We start from the raw sequence: 24793 nt of genomic DNA on the forward strand, positions 1-24793 counted from the left end.
ACAGAGACTTGCGATCAAATCCCGTATGCACAAGGATTGGGGAATTTATGGATTTGGGATCAAGTGCCATATATTCTTAATAAGGGCCAAGTGCTATAGATCCGCTTAGCATGTAGATGATTCCAAAGCCCAAGTTGTGGCTAAATGGGCGATACTGAATGATGCAAATTCTAGCACATCCGTGGTGTTGGGTGCCAAGGATTCAATCAGCAGCAAAAAATTTGATACTAAGCTCTAAGCCATTACTATTCACAAGAACCACATAGCAGAAGTTTAATTACAATGCCTACTCTAGCCATGAATTACAAGAAACAAGAGTGATGAAACCCGTATAAAACGAAAAGTAATAAAACTGCTTTATAAATATTATGCATAAAGTAGAAGAGAAGCCAAACAGCACAAGGAAATAATAGGACAAAAGAGAGGTAGAGTAGGTTAAGTTAGCTGGAAACCCATACTTCCAAATGCGCAAGTGGTGAAAAAAGAATATAAAGAATAAGGGTCTTTTGCCTTCATTGTGTTGTTACACTCTTTGCTAAATTCCGTGGCTGGTCGACGTTGTATCCCCTTAGAACAGTAAGATGATACGCCAACAACTGCCAAGAGACAGATGGTAAGTTCAAAATTCATCAAAGAATGTTACAACAAAAAAGAAAAAGCATAAGATTCTCCATAAAATTACATATGTAGGCTTGCATTTGGGCTAATATAGATATTACCGACAATTGTGGAGGAACAATTTTCAATTTGCTCCACAAGAAATGAAGAACTCAACTAGTAAGCCATATGCTGAAGATTTTTTCACACCAAAAAAATAATTCCTGAATTTAATATCATATATAATTATCTTAAAAAATAAAAGATAAACACAAACATGATAATAAAACAAATTTGTAGTCAAGTAGTCATTGATCAACATAATTAACACTTGATCATCACAAGAATCTGCATCATTGGTATGGACCAAACTAGTGAATGATGCAGGCTGTATTGCCCTCAACAGATAATCCAGTTTTAACTAGTCATGAGTAGTCTATGCTTTAAAGCACTGTAAGGAACTGAAATGAGTTTGCATGCCATGACATTGTCCCAGCAAAACTTAGCCACATACTGTTCAGAAGACTTTGGCTGTTTGACTTGCAACATGACAGTTGTATAAATACATATAAATTTGGTCAAACTCAGGCTAAAAGAGAGAAGATTAAACCGGAAGTGAAAAACGCAGTACTTAATATATGACAATTTCAATAAATTGGTGTCATCTACACCCTAGTTACCAGCCAATCCTTGGCAAAATGGAAAAATATAGGACTGACAAGCATGAAAACGAGGCTTTGTGTCTAAAAGCAGCCACTTCATGCATAACACAAAAGGAATGCAATAAGTTCATATCCAATCCCTCCCAAGATCCTGGATAGCCAGGAACATCATTGGGAAATGGCCCCTCTCTACACCTTAGTGACCAGTCAACCAACCGATAGCAGAATCTGAAGAACACCCACCGGAAACAGAAACTTAAACTCCCAAGTTTACAGGTTTCATTCCAGAGGTTTACGGAATTATGGGCCCATCCACTAGGTCCAAATAAAGCAAAAAAAAAAAAAAAATCAAATTTTCAAAAGGCACACACCTGGGCTGAAGTGCCAGGCACATCAAGCGCATGCCTAGGCACACCATGCATGTGCCTTTTGAATAACAATAATAAGAACAACAACAACAACAACAACAACGACAACAACAACAAAAACAACAAAAACAACAACAACAAAAATAATAATAATAATAATAATTTTTTGTTTCATCCAACATTCCAGCACCATCCTAGCAACAATGCCCAATAGCTTCACCTTTCATAAACTCCTGAGCACCTTATACCAAGAAAATAAAACACGAGAAGACTGTCTTTTCAACACATCTAACAAATATACAAGGTTTACTATGCAATGACTTCAATGAGTAAAACCAATCCTGGGAAAAGAAGTGCACAAGATAGGCAAAGAATCCACTCCAAGTGAACATCCATGCACATAGAAAACTTAAAGCCATTATCCAATGTTGATCACAGCTAGATGGGATCTTTTTTTGGTAATAAATAAAAGAGAAAAATATATAAGAAGAAGAAAGTACTGAAGTACAATAATAGGTGATAAGCAGTCACCTACAAAAAAGGAAAAGGTGACCCCTGAATCCAACCCTTACAATGCAAAACCCCACAATCCCCCTTAAATTTGACTTTCAACACCCCCCCTCCCCCCATATTCCAACATCTCTTCCCACAGTCTCCAAGGGACAGAAAAGTAACTAAATTCAATTAGAGTTGCCTTCTCCTACAACTGTCCCTTTCTTCTTGAAGAACTGGGGCCTTGGGAGGGGTAGACTGGATACAGTCCTAACCTTTGACATCCTTTTGTACAGGTGGCTTCCCTCAGACTCAAACCCGCATTCTCATGCTTGCCAGCCTGAGATTTCACCATTACACCAAGTAATGGCCCCCATGCACAAAGAAGGCATGACATAGGTTCTGTATGATAACTTGTATAAGAATGAATTACAGTGATTTGCCAGCCTGAGATGTCTTTTCAACACATCTAACAAATATACAAGGTTTACTGTGCAATGACTTCAATGACAAGTTCTGTCTGACTCTCTCATCCCGCTGGGAACCAAAACCAATCCTGCCAAGGGAATATTCTAAAGATGCAGGTGTGATTTGCAACTGATTGCCTGTTCTTAGAGGACATGAGTGTCGAGGGAAAGATTGCCAGCGTTCCACAACAGTGCCGGAGAAAGGCATATCAGGTTTGGAGCAGACTGTCTTCTATTGTTTTTTGTCTCAAATTCTGATTTGTTTCTGGGGGGATATGGAAGTGGCAGTGAATCCAACGGGATATTCTTGAAAGACTTGGTCTTGAACAGAAGTTTGGTTGGGCAATTTGTGAATTCTGATGCAGATGTAGAAAGTGTTGGTGACTAGGGGAGCACTGCATGGCATCCAAGTATGCCATTCCAGGTTAGGAAGCTGAATTCCGGATTTTTTTCCTCTTCACATTCAGTTGTGAAGCAGAGAGGAGCGATATTTTGAGAATAACAAAACCAGTTTCGCTCACCAGAGCTTAGAATCGGACATTGGAATCCTCTGGTTGGCACTATCAGGAATCTGGGTTACACAAACTTGGTAATGGTTAAACATTTTTGGAACCCCTTTGCACATCTGGTGCTTCCAAACCTTTAAAGCTGTGGGGAATGTTTGTGGGAGATACAGATTTGTAGATTCTCGAACTATTTCTTGGAGGAATCTTGCTGTTGCTCGTGCTCTAGTTGAAGTCAACGACATTCATTTGGCCCCATCTTCTCTTGTCCTCCGATTTGCTGGTGAATGTTATGATTTAACACTTGTAGTAGAAGGCTCGTATCCATCGAGATGGGTTGAAAATTTAGACTTAAGAAGGGAGGAAGTGAGTAGGAATTCACAGTATTTTTCTGGAAATGGCGGGAAGATGAATAGACAGGCTGAAGGAGGACTCGAGGTTGAAGGAAATTTTTGGAATTACAAAGAGTTTGTACTGTTGGAGATAGTTCGATGGATTGCAATAATTATAAGGGTAAATTTCTTAAACTACCCTTATGGTTTAGCTAATTGACTAAGTGTACCCTTACTGTTTTAAAATTGACTAACGCCATCCCTACTGTTTCTGACAATTGACTAGCTCTACCCCTACTGTTAGCATCCGTTAATACTCCGTCACGATCTGTGCACATGTGACTCCACATGACCTATAAATTTTTTTAAAACCCAATATTACCCTCATCCCCTTCATTTCAACATGGCATCGTTTGGAAAACCTTCAGAAAACCTGCTTCAGCACCCGCTGAACATTGATCCTCACCGTCACAAAAACCCAAAGGCACATTATCGACGAGAAGGTCACCTCACCCGTGATGGTTCCCAACACCTGTGACTATTTTTGCCTCTTGCGTAAATTCAATTCAGCTACTTCCTCACTTTCTTCCACACTCACGGCTCTCAGACTCATTAGAGTCTTTTATCTTCTTCCTCAAATCCCCTGAAGCTTTTAAGAAATGCCCCTGCAAACAAGGAGGAGGAGGTTTCCTTTTTTTTTTCAGCAGCAAGAACACAAATTACTGCCTAAAAGTGAATCATTAGATCAAGAAGCAACGGAAAAAGTAAGTACAGGGCGATTTGAAAGCTTTGGGAAAAGCTCCAGAAACCTTTCTTTTTAAGAAAAATAAGCAAAAAAAAAAAGAAAAGAAAACATCTATCTTTTTTATTTCTTCGTTAATGATAGAGTAACAGAAAATGGAGATCGCAATCCTACAGAGGTCCCTGCACAAACTAGCCACCCTTCTTCCATCCACAAGCTACTATCCCCTTTGCCTACTCATCGTCATCTTCATCTCCACTCTCATCTTCGTCCTCCTCATCATTCACTTCAGACTTCAACTTGTCCAACTCCTATTCTTCTTGTTCAGCTGTATTTGCTCCTTCGGCCTTCTTCTTGTTGTATGCCTGCAAGCTCTTGTACTCACTCTTCCTCTTCTCTGCTTTGGCTACATATGGCGCCTTCTCGGCTTTTGTCATCGATTTCCATTTGTCTCCTTCGGCTTTGCCGACAACGGAGACTGATTTGTTGTTAGGGTGTTTCTCCTTGTACTGCTTCCTGAACTCTTCCACAAAAACGAAAAAGGCACTTGCAGGCCTTTTAGGTTTGTTAGGATCCTTAGCTGCCTTCTCCTGCTTCCCTGCTTTCTTGCTAACTTTATTGGCTCCGACGCCTTTCTTCTTTACAGAAAGCTTGTTGTCTGCCTTTTTAGTTTCCGCCTTCGATTTACCTCCTTTCATGGTGAATCCTCCTTAGGGTTAGGGTTTCACAAAGAGTGAGTCCGAGATAGGAGATTATCGTTTGATGTGTTATGTTGCGTGTGTGTGAGAAGGGGAGGAGGACAAGGTTTCCTAGAGTAGTTATAGAGAGGGACACAGATACAGAAGAAAGTTCATCCAAAGAAGAAGAGGAAGAACAGGGAGTAGTGGAAGAAGATGTTACCGACAATGAGAATGGCGGAAAAGTAGAAGAGAACCTTCGTTGCTTCCCACTTGCCCCTGTTTCAGATCCGAAGACTTACATGACGAAAGTTTCATTTTGAAAATTTGAAGAATAAAGGGCAAAAAAGTCTTTTTGTCTTTCTGTTAACGAACACTAACGGTAAGGGATGTATTAGTCAATTGTCAGAAATAGTAGGGATAGTGTTAGTCAATTTTGAAACAGTAAGGGTACAACTTAGTCAATTAGCTAAACAATAAGGGTAGTTTAAGAAATTTACCCTAATTATAATACTAGTAAGTCTTTGGGAAATGGAGTAAGTGGTGGGGCACATTCGGTTTTGCTCGAGAAAGTATTGAAATGGGAGATTCTTTCAAGGAGGGCGGAGGTGGTAGGGAGGAGTATTTATTTGTGGGCCACGTGGAGGGCCAAAAGAAAGGAAGAGTGGGGCAGGGTAAAGGGGAAAAACTTTAGCTGTTGGGGCCAACAGCCTATACTGTTGAGAGAATTTCTGGAAATGCAACGTTACCATGAGAATGGGTAAATTAGTAATTACATCTTAATTTATTTTGACTAAAAACCAAAGCATAGGTGTGAATTGGTGAACTGCCCAGAACGTGCCCAACCCAGAAATTGTCTCAACAGCCTATGCTGTTGGGTCCCAACAGCCAAAGTTAAGTGGGGAAGCTTCAAACGTTAGAAAAAGAAGAGATATTTCAGGAAGGAAGGAGGGATGAAGTCTCAAATGGGGCCCACACCCTGAATGCAAAAATAATGGAAAGGTTTTTAGAATCTCATATCTAAAGGTTAGCAGGAGATTTTTCATTTGCTTCAGACATCAAAAGTATAGGGAACCAAGAAATAAACTCGAGGAACAAACGAGAAGGGAGGATTGAAAGCTGGGTTTGGCAGATTTTCAAATATGACTCTTAACAGTAAGAAGATCATTCCGAACAAAGAATCGAAAGCTGATGTAGGAGAAGCTCTACAAAGTGTTTCTAATGCTAATTGTGTTTCATTTCCTTGCGGTCAGTTGGCAGATGACTCCAAGGTGATCTTAGAAGTAGAGGAAGATAAAGGGGTGGAAGCTATTTTAGCTCAGGAAGGTGACTGCGACCCTAGCCAGAAGCCTATGAAGGTTGTTGAGGAAGGGTGTGAAGAAGCAAGTTTTGGGTTAAGGAGCAGGAAAAGGAAGCTGCGAGGGGGGTAAAGAGGGTGAGGTGGGAAGAGTGGTGAAAGTAAGAGAAGAAGGGAGATCGCCGATTGTTACAGGTGGTAGGGACTGTAATGAGCTAGAGAGATCGACTGCCAAAAGCTGGGCTGGTTATAGACGACGGAGGTGGGTTTTGGTCTCAGATTCTTAATGCTCCAAACCTCAGGTGGATGATGCTAAGCAAGGTTTGGAGATGTTTCCAAAGAGAAGTCAGCAAGGGAAGGAGTTCAACCAATTGAGGAAAAAGTTGATAGAAATGTAGAGATTGGCAAAAAGCTTGGTTTGTTCTTCTGGGGAGGAGAGAGTTTTGCTAGGAAAGCTTTTGAGGAATTTGAATGGAAATGGAAAGAAGAGAAAGTGAAGAAAGTGGGTATTAGGGGAGGGGGAGAGAAGTGGAACAAAGAAAAAAAAAGTCAGGAGGAAAGCCCTGCAGAGGAGTTTGAGTAAAGGACAATCTTGTTAGAGTTATGCTCCTCCTTAAGATGGAGGCCTAAAGGTTTTCTGACCCAGGGGTAAAGGGTTTTTTTGGTTCTCTGTTCCGATGTTTGTAGTCTGTTTTAAGGTGTGAAGTTTGTTTTAAGATCTAGATTGTTTCTGTTTTTCTTTTGGTGGTTGAGTTGATGTTTCAATGTCTTCTCTCGGGTGATTTCTAATCACCTTCTTATTGTTCTTCTTTCTTTTTCTTTTGAATTTAATTCTTACTTATCAAAAAGGAAAAAAGAAATGGAAAAGATAGTTGACAAGGAAAATGATTACAGCCCTTGTTTCTTCCTTGGAGCAAAGAACTAACCATCAGAAAGGTGAGACATTTTGCATGAATGATGTGACCACAATCTAGAATTCATATTAAGGCAAGACCCTAGAGACTCTAACTACCATTTTATCCTGCAGGTTTTAAGGGTTTTTTTTTTTTGAATAGGCATTACAAGCATCCCACAGAGAGGCACAAGATGCTACCTCTCATACAAACATCAAAATATAGTATCAAGAATCAATTACAACTGAACCCAATACAAACTGTCCCTATTTACCCTTTGTTTAGCTAACCCATCAGCTGCTCTCCTAACCCAAAAAAAACTCCAAGTTCATCTTTTCTAGTTAGTCATTTAAACTTAAAATCTCATCTCTAAAGCACCAGGTTGATTCTGGATCCTTCAGCCAACCTATCACCAGATTTGAATGACCTTCAATCTCCACATTTATCAGGCCCATCTCACTTGCAATCTGTACCCCTCTCATTGTAGCAAGAAATTCCACCCTGATGGAATCCCCCACTCCCACGGGACTGGAAAACAATGCAATGATATTTCCTTCTTTGTTTCTCAACACCTCTCCTATGCCTGAGGACAATTCCACCCTAATGGAATCCCCCACTCCCATGGGACCAGAAAACAATGCAATGAGATTTCCTTCTTTGTTTCTCAACACCCCTCCTATGCCTGAGGGGCCCAGGTTGCTTTGACTACTCCCGTCAAAATTTAGTTTTACAAATTCTTCAGCCGGGGGTTTCCATAAGGTCTTTTCATTTTCCTTTTTGGAAGAGCTTCTGGTTCTGGCCACTACTTCCCAATTTCTCCAGATATCATCAAAGGACCAAAGGAAGAAAGAATCCAACATCCTAAGCCAATGTCTCACCCTTACCATTATGCAATCTCTTGCCGCTTCTTTACATCTCTTCTTTCCTGAAAAAAATATATATTCTAAGGTTTCTTTCTTCCCACAGAGTCCATATCTATACAGCTTTAGCAGCCATCCAATAACAGCTGAAGTAGCTAAACTGAAAACTTATTGATTTGTCTTTTAGTGTACAAAATAATTTAGTAATAAAGTATTCAAGGGTATGGAAATTAGTCCAACTTAAGTAATTAAGGAATTCAGCCTCTTTAATAATTTACTTACTAGTTACTAAAGCATTAAGCATTAAACCTCCTTAACAATTTATTTAGTTAATCAGTTCAGTCAATTCAGCTGTTATCAAATATTCCTTGTAAAGAACACTGATGTGGTCCCCACAGTGTTCGTATGGCAGCAATATTTCTGTTAGATATGACAGTGTTAGTTGGTAGTTATTTCAGCTTTATTATTAGTTATTTCTTATTCTATTTGCCATGTAAGCAATAAGGGCAATTCAGCCCTTTTACAGTTAGCCAATAGTTATATAAATACTAAGAGAGGGTCGGCAGAAATTATGACCAACTCTCTCTTTTCTGAAACTCTCTTCGTGTACTTCTTTTCTTCTTCTCTTCAACTTTTCATCCTTTTTTTTCTTTTTAATTCAAGACTGATTGTAGTCTAGATCGACTACTTGGTATCACAGCCGACCTAGGAGCTCTTATGCTAGTCTGATTAGGCCGACTGCATGAAAATCTCCTAGGTTTGGAAGTTTTTTCAACAAGGAAGAAGAACCAACTGATTCTTGGAGGTTACTGTTAGTGTGTGGATGCTACTAAAGAGATTGTAGAAGTCTGGGAGAGTTCCAATAGTCAGGAAGAATCAGAAGAAGATTCAGATCCTCACAATTAGGGTTTTGCATCAACCAGAAGGTAGCGGCCAGAGATATTTTTCATAAAGCTTTTCTTGTGATTCTGTTCAGAAAAGATCTTGGTTTAGTCTGAGAGGTGCAGCTTCAGAATTTTTTATGTTTTCTTTAGGGTTTTGAGAGAAAACCCTAAAATTCAGAACTATTATTTGTTTCAGATCAGAATTTGAACTGGTTGTTATCAGTTGGAACTAGACCGGCTGTGTTTTCTGTGTTCTTTGGAAGACCTAGACCGGCTGTTATCAGTTGTTTGGGTGCTGTTTGTCCTATTACAGTAATTGAAAAATGGTTTTTTATAAATTCTTGATCAAGAATGAACTTCAAGAGTCTTTCATTGTTTGGGGGTAGTTGGAGTCTACCAGCAGAAGTTCACATGCTCTTCAACCATTCTACCTTTTATTGGCCTACAAAAATAGGGAGAATTATGTGGAGATGTGCTCGTGCTGCCTTGACTTGGACTCTTTGGGAAGAAAGGAATCTCAGAATTTTTCAAGATAAGGAAAGGAACAGCCAAGATTTGAAAGACTGTGTGTTAAACAGGGCAATACATTGGCTGAAGACCTTGGAAATCTTTCATCAATTCTCCTTTAATGGCATTTGGAGAAATCGGTCAGCAGTAGCAAGGTGTTCATCTTTAAAGGCCAAATCAATTACAAGCTGGTTTCCTCCACCCGAAGGTTCAATTAAGTTGAACTTTGATGGAAGCAGCATGGGTAATCCAGGATTATCCGGAGTGGGGGGTGCTTTGAGAATTCCATCAGGGCAGAACTTTTAGCTACTGTACAAGGGGTTCAATTTGCAAACCAGCTGGGGGTACAACACCTAATAATCGAGGGGGATTCCAAAGTGGTGGTGGGTTGGTTGAAAAATTCTGAAGAGGCTATGTGGCGATACAAGAATGAAATGAAGAAATTTAGTTGGTTGACAAGGAATATGTTGGTCACTGTACAGTGGGTGGGGAGATCAGCAAATACCTCGTCAAATGTGTTAGCTAAGCAAGGGGTAAATAGGGAAGAATTATTTTGGGCTCAGTTGTGATTCTTGTTTTTCTTTCCTAGTTTACTTGTAAGTTTCAAGGAGGGGCTGCAGCTCGCGCCTCTCACTGGGATGATGTATGAACTCACTCTAATTTGCTTCTGAATCAATAAGCTTATTATTATTCATCAAAAAAAATGGACTTCAAGAGTCAAGGGGAAGGTGTTTTGGGGATTAGCAATTCTGGTAACATGTTTGAGAATACCTTTCAGATTACAACAGTTAAGTTTGATGGATCAAACTACCTAGAATGGGCTCAATCAGCCATGATAGCCATTGGGGGGTAAGGGAAAACTGGGCTACTTGTTGGGAGATGTGAAAGAACCAACTAAGGAGGACCAAGCCTATACCAAATGGGTTCAAAAGAACTATTTGGTTATGACATGGCTGTGCAACTCTATGCAGCCACATATTAGTAAGAACTATTTGTGGGCGAAAACAGCTAAGGAAATCTGGGATGTCATGAAAGAGACCTTACTCCCAACCCCTAAATGTTGCTAGGCTTATGAACTGAAACGTGAGGTTAACAACCTTAAGCAATGAGAGAAACCAGTCTTAGTTTACTTCTCTACAATGAAATCTCTGTGGCATGTAATTGACCACCTAGAAACACTTGGGTGGGAAAGCCAGAAAGATGCACAGACTCATAGAAAGCAGGTTGAGACTAATAGGGTTTTTGAGTTTCTAGCTGATCTAAATCCTGAGTATGCTATTGTGAGACAACAACTACTGACAAGAGAGAGTGTGACCCTATCACAAGCCTACTCCTTAGTGCACAATGAAGAAACTAGGAGAAAGGTTATGATGCAACATCAACCCTTCCCACCAGCCTTGGCAGCAGTCAAACATAAGTCCGGGGGTGATACAGAGAGGGATATAAAGATAAAAGACAAGCGGGATCTAGTAATATGAACATTGCAAGAAACCCAAGCATACTAAAGACACATGTTGGAAGTTGCACCCTCATTTAGTCCCAGCAAAACTCAGGAACAAAAGGGGTAATGCTAATATGGTTGTTAATACTGATTGTGCCTCCTCATCAGGCACAAAAGGCACACCCCTAGACACCCTAGCTGCTGTCCGGGCTACCTTGACTCAGCTGGAAAAGGAAGTTGGCAATTCAGCTCAATCATCTCAGCTACCATCATCTCCCACATCAGCTTTTGCTCATTCAGGTACTCGGGCCTCAACTTATAATGCTTCAGCTCCAGGTAACACTGAACCTTGTTGGGTAATAGACTCAGGTGCATCTAACCATATGACTGGCTTGCCATTACTGTTCACTACCTATCACTTATCTTCTGGCAGAGATAAGGTGTCCATTGCTGATAGTTCCCTTGTTCCCATTTCTGGCAAGGGAAACATCAAGTTGTCTAATGTCATATCCTTATCTTCAGTTTTGCATGTTTCTAAGTTTAATACTAATTTTCTTTCAGTCAATAGCATTACAAAACATCAAAATTGTTCAGTAACCTTTTTCCCTGACCAATGTGTTTTTCAGGACTTGGAGACAAGGAAGGTGATTAGGACTAGCCGTGAGACGAATGGGATCTATCTGCTTGGAGAGAGTTCACATTGGGAAGATAGTGAAGAGAGGAAGTCTTTTGTTTCTCAGTCTGTTAGTCAAGTTATGCTTTGGCATAAACGATTGGGTCATTTATCTTTTCGGTCTTTAAAGAGTTTGTTTCCTGATTTATTTGAGTCTATTCAGATGTCCAATTTGAGATGTGAGAGTTGTGAGCTTGAAAAGCATTGTAGGACATCCTAATTCATTGAGTAATAAAATAAGTAATAATCCTTTTGATATTGTGCATACCGATGTTTGGGGTCCTTATCACATCACTGCTATGGGGGGGTACAGATATCTCTTGTTGTTTGTTGATGACTATACCCAATTTTCTTGGGTTTACCTTATACGTTCTCGAGATGAGGTTCCTACTTTGACCTAGATCTTTCATCAGATGATTTTAACCCAATTTGGGGTCAAAATCAAAATCTTCAAATCCGATAATGCGAAAGAATACTTTGCCAACCAGTTAGCCTCCTATTTGCTTGACCATGGGACTATCCATCAAAGTACTTGTCCTCATACACCACAGTAGAATGGGGTTGCTAAGAGGAAGAATAGGCACATATTGGAGGTGGCCAAAAGCATCATGTTTAACTCCAATGTGCCTATTCGTTTCTGGGGAGATGCTATTCTTACATCAATGCATCTCATTAACCGAGTTCCTTCAAGGGTTCTTGACATGAAGCCTCCATTTACCCTCCTATACCCTGATAAAGACTTGTTTACAGTTCCCCTTAAAACCTTTGGTTGCACTTGCTTTGTTCGGATTCTTAGACCTCATCATTCTAAATTTGATCCTAAGGCTTACAAATGTATTTTTCTCGGTTATGCACAAACTCAAAAGGGATATTGCTGCTATGAACCCACTTTTGGGAAAAGATTTGTCTCTATGGATGTTACTTTCTTCGAGGATGTACCCTATTATCCTAGGGTTTCTCCTCAGGGGGAGAGTAGTGAGTGTGGGGTTAACTCATCAGAAGTTCCTTTACCTGTTCCATTGAGTGATGAGGGATGTAATGGGGAGGGGTGTCAGAGGTGTCGGGATTTGAGAGTCTATCACAGGCGGTGGAGGTAGGTTGATTTCGGTCATCAATAGTCCAAGCCAGCCCCAATTCCTTCTACGGATCCAGACCCAAGTACTACAGTTCCTTTATTAGATCCGGGTTCCACTGAGATACCTTCCACTATTGAGCCCTTACCTCCTTTGGATGACCTTGACCTCCCCATTGCAGTCCGTAAAGGCAAACGGCATTGCACCACATCCATAGCCCATTGCATTTCCCAATTCTTGTCCTATGATCACTTGTCCCCCTCTTACAGGTCCTTCCTCACATCTATTGCTGATATTCCAATCCCCAGAATAGTGCAGAAAGTCTTGTCAGTTCCTAAGTGGAAAGATGCAATGAAGGTTGAAATGGATGCTCTTCTGAGGAATCATACTTGAGAGCTAGTTGACCAACGTAAAGGGAAGAAACCGGTTGGATGTAGATGGGTAGTTACTATGAAACACAACGTTGATGGTTCCATTGAAAGGTATAAGGTTAGGCTAGTTGCAAAGGAATTTACTCAAACTTATGGTATAGACTACTTGGAGACTTTTGCTCTAGTAGCAAAGATGACCACTTTTAGGGTTTTATTGTCCCTTGCAGCCAGTTACTCTTGGCCCTTGTTCCAGATGGATGTCAAAAATGCCTTCCTTAATGGAGACTTGCAGGAAGAAGTCTACATGCATTTGCCTCCTGGATTTTATGATGCAGACACAGGAAAGAAGGTTTGCCAGTTGAATAAAGCTTTGTATGGACTAAAACAGTCCCCCAGAGCTTGGTTTGATAAATTCAGACAAGCCCTTGAAAGGTTCGGCTGTGTACAGGCCTAGTCAGACCATACATTGTTCATTAAGAGAGTGAACTCTTCCTTGACCTTGTTGTATACATGGATGATATTGTAGTGACAGGGAATGATCATAGTGAGATTAAGTCTCTCAAACAACTCCTTCATCAAGAATTTGAGGTGAAAGATCTGGGAGAACTACGATACTTCTTGGGTATTGATGTAGCTAGATCTAAAGATGGGATTTTTGTTTCCCAAAGAAAGTTTGTTCTAGATTTGTTGGAAGAAACTGAAAAGTTAGGTGTTAAGCCTACGGATACACCTATTGAACAGAATCACAATATCAGTGCAAAGAGTGGAGAGCCACTTGAAGATAAAGCTATGTTCCAGCGATTAGTTGGAAAACTCCTCTATCTTTGTCTCACACGATCGGACATCAGTTATGCGGTCAGCATTGTCAGTCAATATATACACTCTCCTAGGACTACTCACATACTTACGGTTGAGAGGATATTAGCATGTTTGAAGAGGTGCCCAGGTAGAGGTATACTATTCAAGAATAATAATCACATGAAGATAGAGGTTTATACAAATGTTGATTGGGCTGGGAGTATTGATGATAGAAGGTCTACCTCTGAATATTATGCTTTTGTAAGAGGTAACCTGGTCTCCTGAAAGAGTAAGAAGCAAAATGTTGTTTCTCGTTCTAATGCAGAAGCTGAATACAGGTCCATGGCTAATGGTGTGGCTGAAATCCTATGGTTGATATCACTATTTGAGAAGTTGGGTATTGCTTATGAGAAGCCCATAATGTTGTATTGTGATAATCAGGTTGCTATTAATATAGCTCATAATCCGGCACAGCATGACAGAACTAAGCATATTGAAGTAGACCGACATTTTCTCAGAGAAAGGGTTTCATCTCAAGAAGTGTGTTTCGTATATCACCTCCAGCATGCAGCTTGCAGATCTTCTCACCAAGGTTGTTCCAAGGAAGAAGTTAGAGGCAGATCTATTCAAGTTAGGAATGACAAATATCTATTCCCAACTTGAGGGTGAGTGTAAAGAACACTGATGTGGACCCCACTGATGTGGTCCCTACAGTGTTCGTATGGTAGCAATGTTTCTGTTAGATATGACAGTGCTAGTTGGTAGTTATTTCAGTTAGTTATTTCAGCTTTATTATTAGTTATTTCTTATTGTATTTTCCATGTAAGAAATAAGGGCAATTCAGCCCTTTTACAGTTAGCCAATAGTTATATAAATACTAAGAGAGGGTCGGCAGAAATTATGACCTACTATCTCTTTTCTGAAACTCTCTTCATGTACGTATTTTCTTCTTCTCTTCTCTTCTTCTTCTCTTCAAATTTTCATCCTTTTTTTTTTTCTTTTTAATTCAAGACTGATTGTAGTATAGATCAACTACTGTCCTCATTCTAAATCTCATTACCAAATTAATTGACTGAGATTTATTTTCTCCAAGGAAAAGGTACGGATCCAGACCAGATAATCCTTGGAAATCTCAAGGAACAGAGCCTAATGAACTTGAAAAATGTTAGTATATTTACTAGAAGTTTCCAAATGAAAGAATTCAAACCAGATTTAAGCAACTGCAAGTATTGAGTACAAGTTGACCCCTTCCTAAAGAATTTAAAACAGGTATGTTCAGAACTACCTAATTACAATATCACTCAGAAGTGAAATTCTGGTAGCCCAATGAAATACTTTAGCGTAAAAGTTGAGCATCAACTGAACCATATAAGTAATCCCAAACCCCAATCCATACCTTAAATAAAATATCCTAAAATAAGGCATACACACTAGGACCGAGGTTAGAAAACATTGCCCTCGTGAATGAAATCATTATTCACATGCTAGTGGCTTGTAACGACGAATTTTGCATCAACTCACCTGCAATGGGACAATGTTTACTACAGGCTGAATGCAATCCACAACCTGAGGAACTTCAATCACACGGCATGATCCACCAGGACAAACTAATGATGCCTCCCCCTTTGAACACATAACTATCAGACGACCTTTGCGTGCGTGAAGCTGCTGGATAACAGACTGCTGCTTGCTGCAGTAAAATAAAGATGCAAATATCAGAGAAAAACAAAATACGAATATCAATGTCATATTTCTTCACCTGATTCAAGAAGAACTAACCTGAAGCAAGCATCATGGGTAGCAATAACAACAATGGGAAGATTTTCATCCACAAGTGCTAGAGGACCATGCTTCATTTCACCAGCGAGTATTCCTTCACTGTGCATCAGCGCAACTTCTTTCACCTTCAAAGCACCCTCCAGAGCTGTTGCATAGTTGTAACCTCTTCCAAACACAAGAAGTGACTGCTCAGACATTAATTCTTTTGCTAGATCCTTCATTTCCTGGTCAAGTTTTAAAACTTCTCGGACTTTACCTGCACAAAGAAATGAGAACACAAACCAACTTAATGGCATACAAACAGGAAAAGTTTCAGGGGGTATGCAATTCAAATGGAAGAAGCTTGCGGAAACATACTTGGAAGTTCAAATAGACCATCTATTATAGATTCTCTTCTTGTTTGATTGGAAATTGTATCATCTCCAATTGCTAGAGCCAACATAACCATTACTACAATCTGACTTGTGTATGCCTATTGAATTATGATGCCAACCACATTATATTTCCACAAACCCAAAATGGATAAAAATCAAATCAAACAATGTAGAAAGATTTTTTTTACCTTGGTACTAGCCACACCTATCTCACAGCCAGCATTGATGTGAACACCACAGTGTGTATTCCTGGCTATTGCGCTGCCAACAGTATTTGTTATGCCCACACATAATGCTCCATTTTCCAGTGCATACTCTAATGCAAGCAAAGTATCTGCTGTTTCGCCAGATTGACTAACAAATACAACTGTATCTTCTCTATATATTGGACCCAGCCTGTCCAACAAGTCACTAGCTATTTCCATTGTAACAGGGATGCCTTCAGTTTAGAATAAGAAAAAATTGTAGAAGAAAAAGTTAATACATCATAAACTCAAAATTGAGAATAACACACAAAAAAAAAAAAACATCTTGGTTCAAACATCTCACCACAAAGTTCTTCCAGAATGGGTCTTGAAGCTAAGGCAGCATTATAGCTTGTACCACAACCTATAAAAACAATCCTCCTGCTTCGTCTAATTGTTTTAAGGTGATCCTTAATTCCACCCAAAAGAACACTCTTAGCTTTGCAAGATCCTCCACGTATAAGGCGCCCCCTCATTGTTGTTGTTAAAGACTCTGGTTGTTCATGAATTTCCTTTTGCATGTAATGCTCATACTTTCCTTTATTTATTTGTTCCACTTCCATCTCAAGAACAGACAATGCGCGTTGAACTGATGCAGGTCTAGTATGACCACCTTTACTTTTACCCTTGTCATTATCAAACTTAAGGATAGTTACATCTCCATCCTGCAATTATGATCATCAAGAATGAGTACATCCTGATTTCATAAAATGGCCTGAAAATGAATATAAAGTAGAAAGCTAGGTGAAGAAATTTTTCATACAATGTGGTCTCATTAACAGCATATGAGAAGGCACATGCAATTTCTATGTCATGATGTTTATAATCTTAGAATTAAGGAAAAAATACACAGATCATGTGTCGAATCTCATCAAGCATAACCGACACTAAAATATAGTCTTCTCATCTCTTTTAGTAAAATTAAAAAATTACTAAATATACAAAACAAACTCTCCTATGTGAAGTTAAGAAACAATTTTATTGCCTCAGCTTCTATTGAAAATAGAGAAAGAAAGATAAAGTCATCAACCTTCAAATTGATTTTCAGATAAACCATTTGCAATCTTATTCGTATTATTGTTAATAGTTCCCTACAAAAAAAATAAAAAATCTAGAAAATATTTACATAAAAGCTTAGTTAGAAAATTCAGAACAGGGCAAACATATAGTGTAAAAAAGTTCATTACCAGTTAGATTCAAATAATATAAATAAGGTAAATGATTCCATCAAATAAAATTGATGCAAGAAGATTGGTTACAGATATATACATACACATGATAGTTCATGAAGATGTGATGAGAAAAAATAATAAAAGAAGAGAGAGTGTATCGTGGAAGAGGGAAGTTGTCAATTGAGAGCAAGATTATATCTCTCACAACCAGACACTGTTATTGCCGGTCATGTTTTCAAATAACAAGAATTCTAATACATTTTTTAGTTTAATAGCTCCAAGATGAAAGGTGTTACCTTTTCTTGAAATAAAAAAAAAAAAAAAAAAAAACAATCATGAATACATATAATCAAAATAATCACGAATACATTCAAAAGTTTCCATTCTTTTGGCAATTCAACTTTTTTCAACAATAAAGAATATTTATTGTATATGTTTATTATATGCATATTTTCTATGTTAACATTCTCAAAATCAACATGAAAAGCAAAAGAGAGAACAAATTTGCATCTGATACAAAGAAAAGGGACTACCTTAAGATGTACCACTTCACCATCTTCAATAACCAGAACTTTCTTTGTGTGCTCCACAAGGGCTTGGGCATCACTAGAAAAGAAGAGTTCCTTGGGCTGGCCACTATTTGTGAGGAATTTAACATCATGAAATGATGCACCAGTGCCTTTATCTTCATTTAATTCCTGTTATAAAGATATCATGCTTTTAAAACCAACGTCTCCACAATAAAGTGATTCTAAGTACATAAGAAATAACATGGTTTGATAGGGTTGTATAACAAAATATATAATAAATTGAACACATTGCTTCATACTATCTACAAAAGAGTATTTCAAAAGCAAAAAAAAAAAAAAAAACATGGTACATGCAAAACAAAACATCAAGTTTCATATCCATAAAGCCTATATCCTGGCATACAAAAACAAAACCACCATAACATTTACAAGAACAGGAAAAGTCAGCTACGATGCAAATTCACATATATCATTTCCGGTTTTAATCTACATTTAAGTAAAGGAAATTGTGAAAAATAATGTGGAATTCAGTATGTCAAAGAAAGTACACAACTTGAAAACAACATCAATCAACCTTAATTTTATCATATAAATTACTATCACAGACAAGCAAATTGTGGTTACAAAAATGTTACAGAACTAAAAAATACTAACTATTATCATAAAAGATTTATTTAAGGCATCCAAGTTAAATGAGGCTCAATATTTGTCACAGTAGAATAGTAGTATACAAAAATAACTTACTTTAACACCTAGGAGTAGTGGACTACCACGTTTGCAAGCAATCAACTCATTTGGATAATGCCGACTTTTGAATATGAGCGCATATGCTCCTTCAAGATGCCTCATGACTTCAATGACAACTTGGCTAAATGTCACAGGCTGGTCACCTGCAACAAAAACACATGAAAGGCAAAACAAGATAATAAATGAGGGAACGTATACACACAATTCTGTCTATATGAATACGTTCATGATGAACAATGCCATATTCCCAAAAGCTTGCTTTGACCATACAAGATGTGAACCCAAGCCACTAACTTGATGTTAAATATCACATATTTCGCTCTTGCCTCCAATGGTCAAGAGTCAATCAAGAGAGTAAAATATTGCAGGGAATCACTACATAAAGCTTTTTCAAATAAAAATTACCTTCTCCCTCATTTGCCTTGTCAAATACAAATTTTGCAAGCTTTGGAATTACTTCTGTATCTGTTTCAGACTCAAAGGTAAATCCATGTCGAACTAGTGTCTCCTTCAAAACCTGATCATGTTCAAAATAAAAGAATATTATTCTTACATGTTTAACCTCAAACTTCTGTTATGGATAAGTCAATGAGATCAGTCAGCAAGAAGAGAACATCATTAAATTCTAAACAGCAGGATCTTAATTTAATGCACAAGAAACTCTTGCTAGAGCGAGTGTATACTAGTTTTACCTAATTTTCTGAACAACAACAAAATTATCTTCGTTCCATAAAATTTCTAATTTTAATATGTTCAAATTAGCTTTTTCCTACAGAAAACTTTAATGTCAGGTTGGATGGAGTTGCATGATAACAAATGAGGCAAGTAAATCAATCAAGTCACCTATGTATGCATATTTAATATTAAGATTGCCTAACTTGACAGTCAAATTGAATGAGCTTTATGGTAGAGATCTGGTGGAGACAAAACTTAATAGGGAGAGATTGGAAGTAGTGGAAAAACAAGAAGACTAAATTGGCTGGCCCTTTTAGGCTTCTAAGTTTTTTTTCTTAAGATAAATAAAATAAAATAAACTTTATTAATTAAAAAAGGAAAGAGATGATACAAAAGGGTGATAAGAAATCACCCACCAAAACAAAACCCAGCCAGAAACAAAAAAAAAAAAAAAACCTAAAACAGAAAATAAGTTCTACAAAGTCCAGTACACCCTGAGAAATCCAAACAAGATACAACTACAAAAAACCCCAAAGAAATATCACGCACACCCCTCCACCAATAACTAGAATAGATAAGCAGGAAACTGCAGGTCCAACACCCTTCCAACCCCTGTCAAAAAAAAAAAACAGAAGAAAACCTCTCGATCCTCACCAGCCATTTCCAACAAAAAACATGTCAAGATTTATCCATTTTCTCTGCATATCCATTGTCCAAAACATAGCTCTCACTTCTCATCTGAAAAACTTTCTTTGTCTTCTTCCCCTTCTTCTTTAGTCCCGTCCCGAATACTCCCAACTTTAACCTGGCAAAAGCTTTTGAAACTTGCATCCTTTGATTAGTTTTCCCCCTTCTAAATCTTCTTACTGCATTAGGAATTTTCTCCATCTTCGTGTAGGCCTCCTTTCTTTCATTGATTCTTTCTAATTCAAATATTGCATTCTTCTCAAAAAATTGAGCTTCAATCAAACCTTCCCCTCCCAACATCTCCATCAACCTTCACAATCCCATTCTCCTCAGCCCTCCCAGAATCAGAATCACCCACCTCATCGTCTGAATTTAATATTGGGCTTCTGAATTCTCATATTCAAGAAGTTAAAACCCAGGCCACCATGCCAGATAGATTTCTCCTCATGATATCTATTTAATCATATTAAGGGGAAGCAATTTTTCCTGACTTTAGCTTCTGAATTGTTGGTGTCACAGTAAAAACATGAACATTTTCCAAAGCCTTAAGGCTCCTTCATTAATTCCAATAATGGCCTCAAAGGCATACTATAAAATATAAATTACTACTGACCCCTCAAAAAATTTTTAAAATCTCTAAATTTGCCCACCAATGGTTTGTTAATATTCAAATTTAATAAAGTTCTCAGAGAATTCAAAAACCCAAATCCCTTTTTTTCTCTCTCCTTATCTTTATCCATTTACAACCAAAAATCATCCACAAGAAGAAGCATTCATTGATAACCTATTAGCTTTTTAAGCCACCCAAACACCAAATAAGGCTGATTAGGTCAACTAAATGAGAAGGTCATATAAGAGCACCAAAGGGAGAAGAGGGAGAGAGGGATCTAAGAAACCCACTTAAAGGAGGTGCATGGTGATTGCTCTTCTGTGACTGTCTATTCATGCTTATGCGGTTGCATGCATTGTTCTGGTGAGTGTCTTTAGTGGCTGGACTTTGGTAAGGAGGGGTACTACTTTTAGTTGGGCTCTCTTCATATTTGGGACCTCTTTTGCATAAAAGTTGTGATGGTGTTCATGGGAATTTTGAGAGTTCCTTTGAGGGGATGGATTTTTTGAGGTCAACTCTCCTTGCTGTTTCTGTTCTTTTGGTTACTGTTTTCTGCTAAATTTAAACTTTAACAATAAAATTCAGAAAAGTAAAAATAAAAGGAAAGAGGTAGGAAAAATTTTAAAAATAAATTGTTTAACATGGTATTGATGTTTAAGAAATAGTGCAGATTTTACAATCAGGCTTCTTTAGGTCTCACATAAAAAGAAAGGAAATGAACACCTCCCTGAAATTGTTATTTCATGGTGTTTCCGTTGCATGTAGAATAGCAATGAAAAAGCAAATATTTTCCAAAAATGAGTAGCACATGAGACTACATTGTGTCAAAAGAAGTGCCAATAGTTTGGCAGATTCTTTAGCCAAACAAGGGGTGGAGAGAATCAATTGTTTTGGGCTAAGTTGTAAGAAAAAGTAAGATCTTTTGGAGAGAGAAGAGGGTTTATCTCTCAATGACTACTTTATAACTTTTACTTTTTCTTACTTTCTTTAATTAATAAAAGCAACGGTTATTGATAAAAAAAAAAGTTGAAACCTCTGGTGAGGCATAACTGGTCTCCTGAATATTTTCATTATATCTTACATGTAAAATCCTAATATCAAGTAAAATGAAGCTTTGAGTCATATCACTAATGAAAGACAAGTTCTTATATATAAGAGAAGAGAGAAAAAGCACAAAACCTCATAATTAGTAATAACACCGTTATGAACAACCAAGAAGTCATTTTCAGAGCCAGAAGACTGTGGATGGCTATTCCTAGGAGCTGGTTCTCCGTGTGTTGCCCATCTGGTGTGTGCAATTCCAGAATGAATAGGAAATGATTCCTCCAAATTCAAATCCGTTGTAGCAACCTCTAAAAACACCAAAAAAAAACACAACAATTATCCCCAGGCCAGCAAAAAGAATTTTGAAATAAAAGAACAGAAACAACAAAATAAATAAAAACTAGGTAGAAACCAAGAACTAACTTGAGATCCCAAGATAAAATTAGAGAAAAAATTTTATTAGCTATCAAAAAGGATTTTATTGCAAAGTTGTTATCATATACTATCTTTTATTTATAAAAAAAATGCAAACAAAAAACTTATTATCACAGACATGTTACACCTAAGTGGGGTTGATAATACAAAAATGCACATTTCTGTTCTACTCTAAGGCCTTATTTTATGTTAAAGAATGAGAATATAGATCTTTGCTCACTATATGAGTTCATTTCTTAACCGGTTTTCCACTCACCCATCTCAACATTCGTATTTTTGCCCCACTTATTTTTTTTGGCATATTATTTCCTGATAGGGCAACATTCTCTTCAACCTCTCCCCCGATTATTCAACCAAGGTAATGAAACCAAAAAACGAAAATTCCCCTCTCAATGTTCTCCAGTAAAGATAGTTCTGAGATAACTTGTTCTCTCCAACCAAACAATCCTTAATGAAGAATTTGAAAAGGGAAAAATCTTAACAGTTAAAACCAAACGCCTTTTTCTCTCAGAATCTGCCATAAAACGTCAACGGAAACCCGAAAGTGATAGAAATCGCCTTTAAATCCAAATCATGCCTTCTAATGTAAACAGAGATTAAAAAAACGGCATATTCAAGAAACAGCACAAATATCAATCTAGGGAATCAAGCACAATCCAAAATTTCGTTTTTCTTCACAAAAGAAGTCCGAAGCAATTACCTTCGTAAACCGATCTAACGAGTGAGTCGATGTTTCCTTCCTGGCGAAACACAAGCGGTGGAAGAGATTTGCATGAATTCCCGCAATTATCCTCACAACCCGCATAAAAATAAGAAGAATCGACAGAAATCCCAGCAGAATCGTAGCCTCTGTACTCCAATCGCCTCAAGCCATTGAACAGAACTTCGAGAATGTACCTTCTCTCCCGGGCCACGTTGTAGTTCAAGTACGCAAAAATCCCACACATTTTCTCGAAATTCCTCCTTCTGCTCTTCTCTTCTGTCCGAATTCAGGAAAAGAGATCAGAGAGAGATTAGAAGAGTAAAAGGGAGATAGGCACATTCAAAGGAGAGAAAGGAAGAGGGAAACGATGGCGGTTTCCTCCCACGTTCCAGTACGTTTCTTCGCGCTAAGTGGGTGACGAGAACGAGACCGGAATGGATCTTCTGCACTTCTTAGCATGCACTTAAAAGCTGCACCTCTCATACAATTCAAAACACGTCATCATCGCACACCATCGGTATATGTACATTGAAACAAGAAAGTGAAAGAAATTTAGTAGAAAGTTTTTCTTTTAAATTATCTTTAATTTTTATTTATTTTATTTTTATTTATATTAATCTGAAAAGTTTAGATTAAAAAATTTTAAAATTATTAAAATATTTTAAAACAATTATATAATAAATTTAAAATATTTTATTAAAATACAAAAAAAATGTAATTATTGTATTTTTTTATTATAAATATATTTTTAATAATTATGTAATTTCGCTATAAATTTTCAATAATTATTGGAGACTAAACTATTGTTATTTATTAGAGATGAGACTATTAATTTAACTGAAATTATGAGTGTTCATGAGTTGGTTCAGTTCGCTCATAAGCTATTTGACAACAAAATTGACCCGGTAAGTTGGGAAATTGGTTAGCTGAAACCGATTGACCTTTTGTGAAACTGATCCGCTTAAGTTGTATCGGTTTTGGTCGACTTTTTTATTTGGTTAGTCGGTTCTTTAAACTTAAAATTTTAATTTAATTTTAAAAATTACAACATAATAATTAAAAATTAAATTTACAAAGATATAAAACATTTTATACTAAGAAATATGAGAAATTTTTCACTTTTCCATATTAAAAATTATATATAGTCATTCAATTTTGGTTGGTTACAAATGGCCAAAGTGAAACTGATCCAACTTGGTTGAATTGGGAAAGTTTTTAACCAAAGCCAACCTAAAATACTAGAAAATCGACCAACTCAGGTCAAATTGATCAGCTTGGTCAGTTTCATCAATTTGATGAATAAACCTAACTGGAATTAATTATATTTATTTTTGTATTATGAAAAATTTATTAAAAATAGTATATAAAATATGAATAATTATTAATTACTTAAAAAGTTAAAAATACAAAACAATTGTATTATGTGTTTCTCTTAGGGTCATTTACTAGAACATACCTTATAGTTTTATATATTTACTTTAATCCACCTTATAGTTTTCATTTTTACTAAAACATCCCATATATTTTACAACTTATTTACTTAATCAACCTTTTCATTAAGGAGTATTTGTTTTGCCATTAGGCCCATGATTTTTATTTCAAAAATACACTTAACACTTTTTTGTATAGAAAACAAAATTGACCAAATATAGACAATAGAGCGGTTGCCCATGTCAATGAAAAAAATGGTATTTTTATTTTTATTTTCTTTTGATTAAATTTATTTAAATGAGCATTAGGGTTAACACTATCATTTTCTAGTGTCATTTAATGGAAGATTAATTAAATTAATTGCAAATTATAAGTGGTGTTTTAGTAGATTTTAGTAAACCCATGAAACTATAAGGGATATTTTAGTAAATGACCATTTCTATTATTTAGCTTTCGCTTAATAAATCCCATGCATCTAAGGGTGAGCGTTCAGTTTATTCAGTTAAAAACTGAACCAAATAAACTGAAAATTTAAAAACCAAAACTGAAACCAAAAATTAGAAAAACCAAAATAACCAAAATCGAAATTTTTGGTTCTGTTTTTGGTTAAAACCAATTTTTAATAATATATAGTCTATTATATATTATATATTATAAAATATATATTATGAAATCAAATTTCAATATATTATATATAAATATATTATATATTATATGTTACATA

General features: G+C 37.1%; 1 protein-coding gene and 1 pseudogene across 2 annotated transcripts; both read right to left on the reverse strand.

Annotated features, from left to right (window-relative positions):
• Positions 1–220: 220 nt before the first annotated feature.
• Positions 221–23165, reverse strand: GFAT (putative glucosamine-fructose-6-phosphate aminotransferase). The gene is made up of 11 exons (XM_088971059.1): positions 22636–23165; positions 21636–21808; positions 18890–19001; positions 18482–18627; positions 17741–17905; positions 16340–16700; positions 15979–16229; positions 15774–15888; positions 15417–15672; positions 15159–15327; positions 221–596 (listed from the first exon to the last, which is right to left on the reverse strand). Exons 1-11 carry the CDS (start codon positions 22880–22882, stop codon positions 513–515), a joined length of 2079 nt encoding a protein of 692 aa, XP_088827185.1. The 5' UTR covers positions 22883–23165; the 3' UTR covers positions 221–512.
• LOC148869531 (HMG1/2-like protein pseudogene) lies at positions 4382–4966 on the reverse strand (annotated as a pseudogene). Its single transcript, XR_016107476.1, has one exon. The product of XR_016107476.1 is annotated as an HMG1/2-like protein pseudogene (transcript).
• Positions 23166–24793: the final 1628 nt, after the last annotated feature.

The sequence above is a fragment of the Nelumbo lutea genome, chromosome 2, assembly GCF_056320005.1.
Source record: "Nelumbo lutea isolate HS-2025 chromosome 2, American lotus-T2T, whole genome shotgun sequence".
Taxonomy (NCBI): domain Eukaryota; kingdom Viridiplantae; phylum Streptophyta; class Magnoliopsida; order Proteales; family Nelumbonaceae; genus Nelumbo; species Nelumbo lutea.

Excerpts from the sequence above, each read along its gene's own strand:
- GFAT (XM_088971059.1), bottom strand. The coding sequence starts at position 22,882 with ATGTGTGGGATTTTTGCGTACTTGAACTACAACGTGGCCCGGGAGAGA. Across the intron at positions 21,809-22,635 it reads CGTTAGATCGGTTTACGAAG|AGGTTGCTACAACGGATTTG; the intron begins GTAATTGCTTCG and ends TGGTGTTTTTAG. Across the intron at positions 18,628-18,889 it reads CAAGGCAAATGAGGGAGAAG|GTGACCAGCCTGTGACATTT; the intron begins GTAATTTTTATT and ends TTTTTGTTGCAG.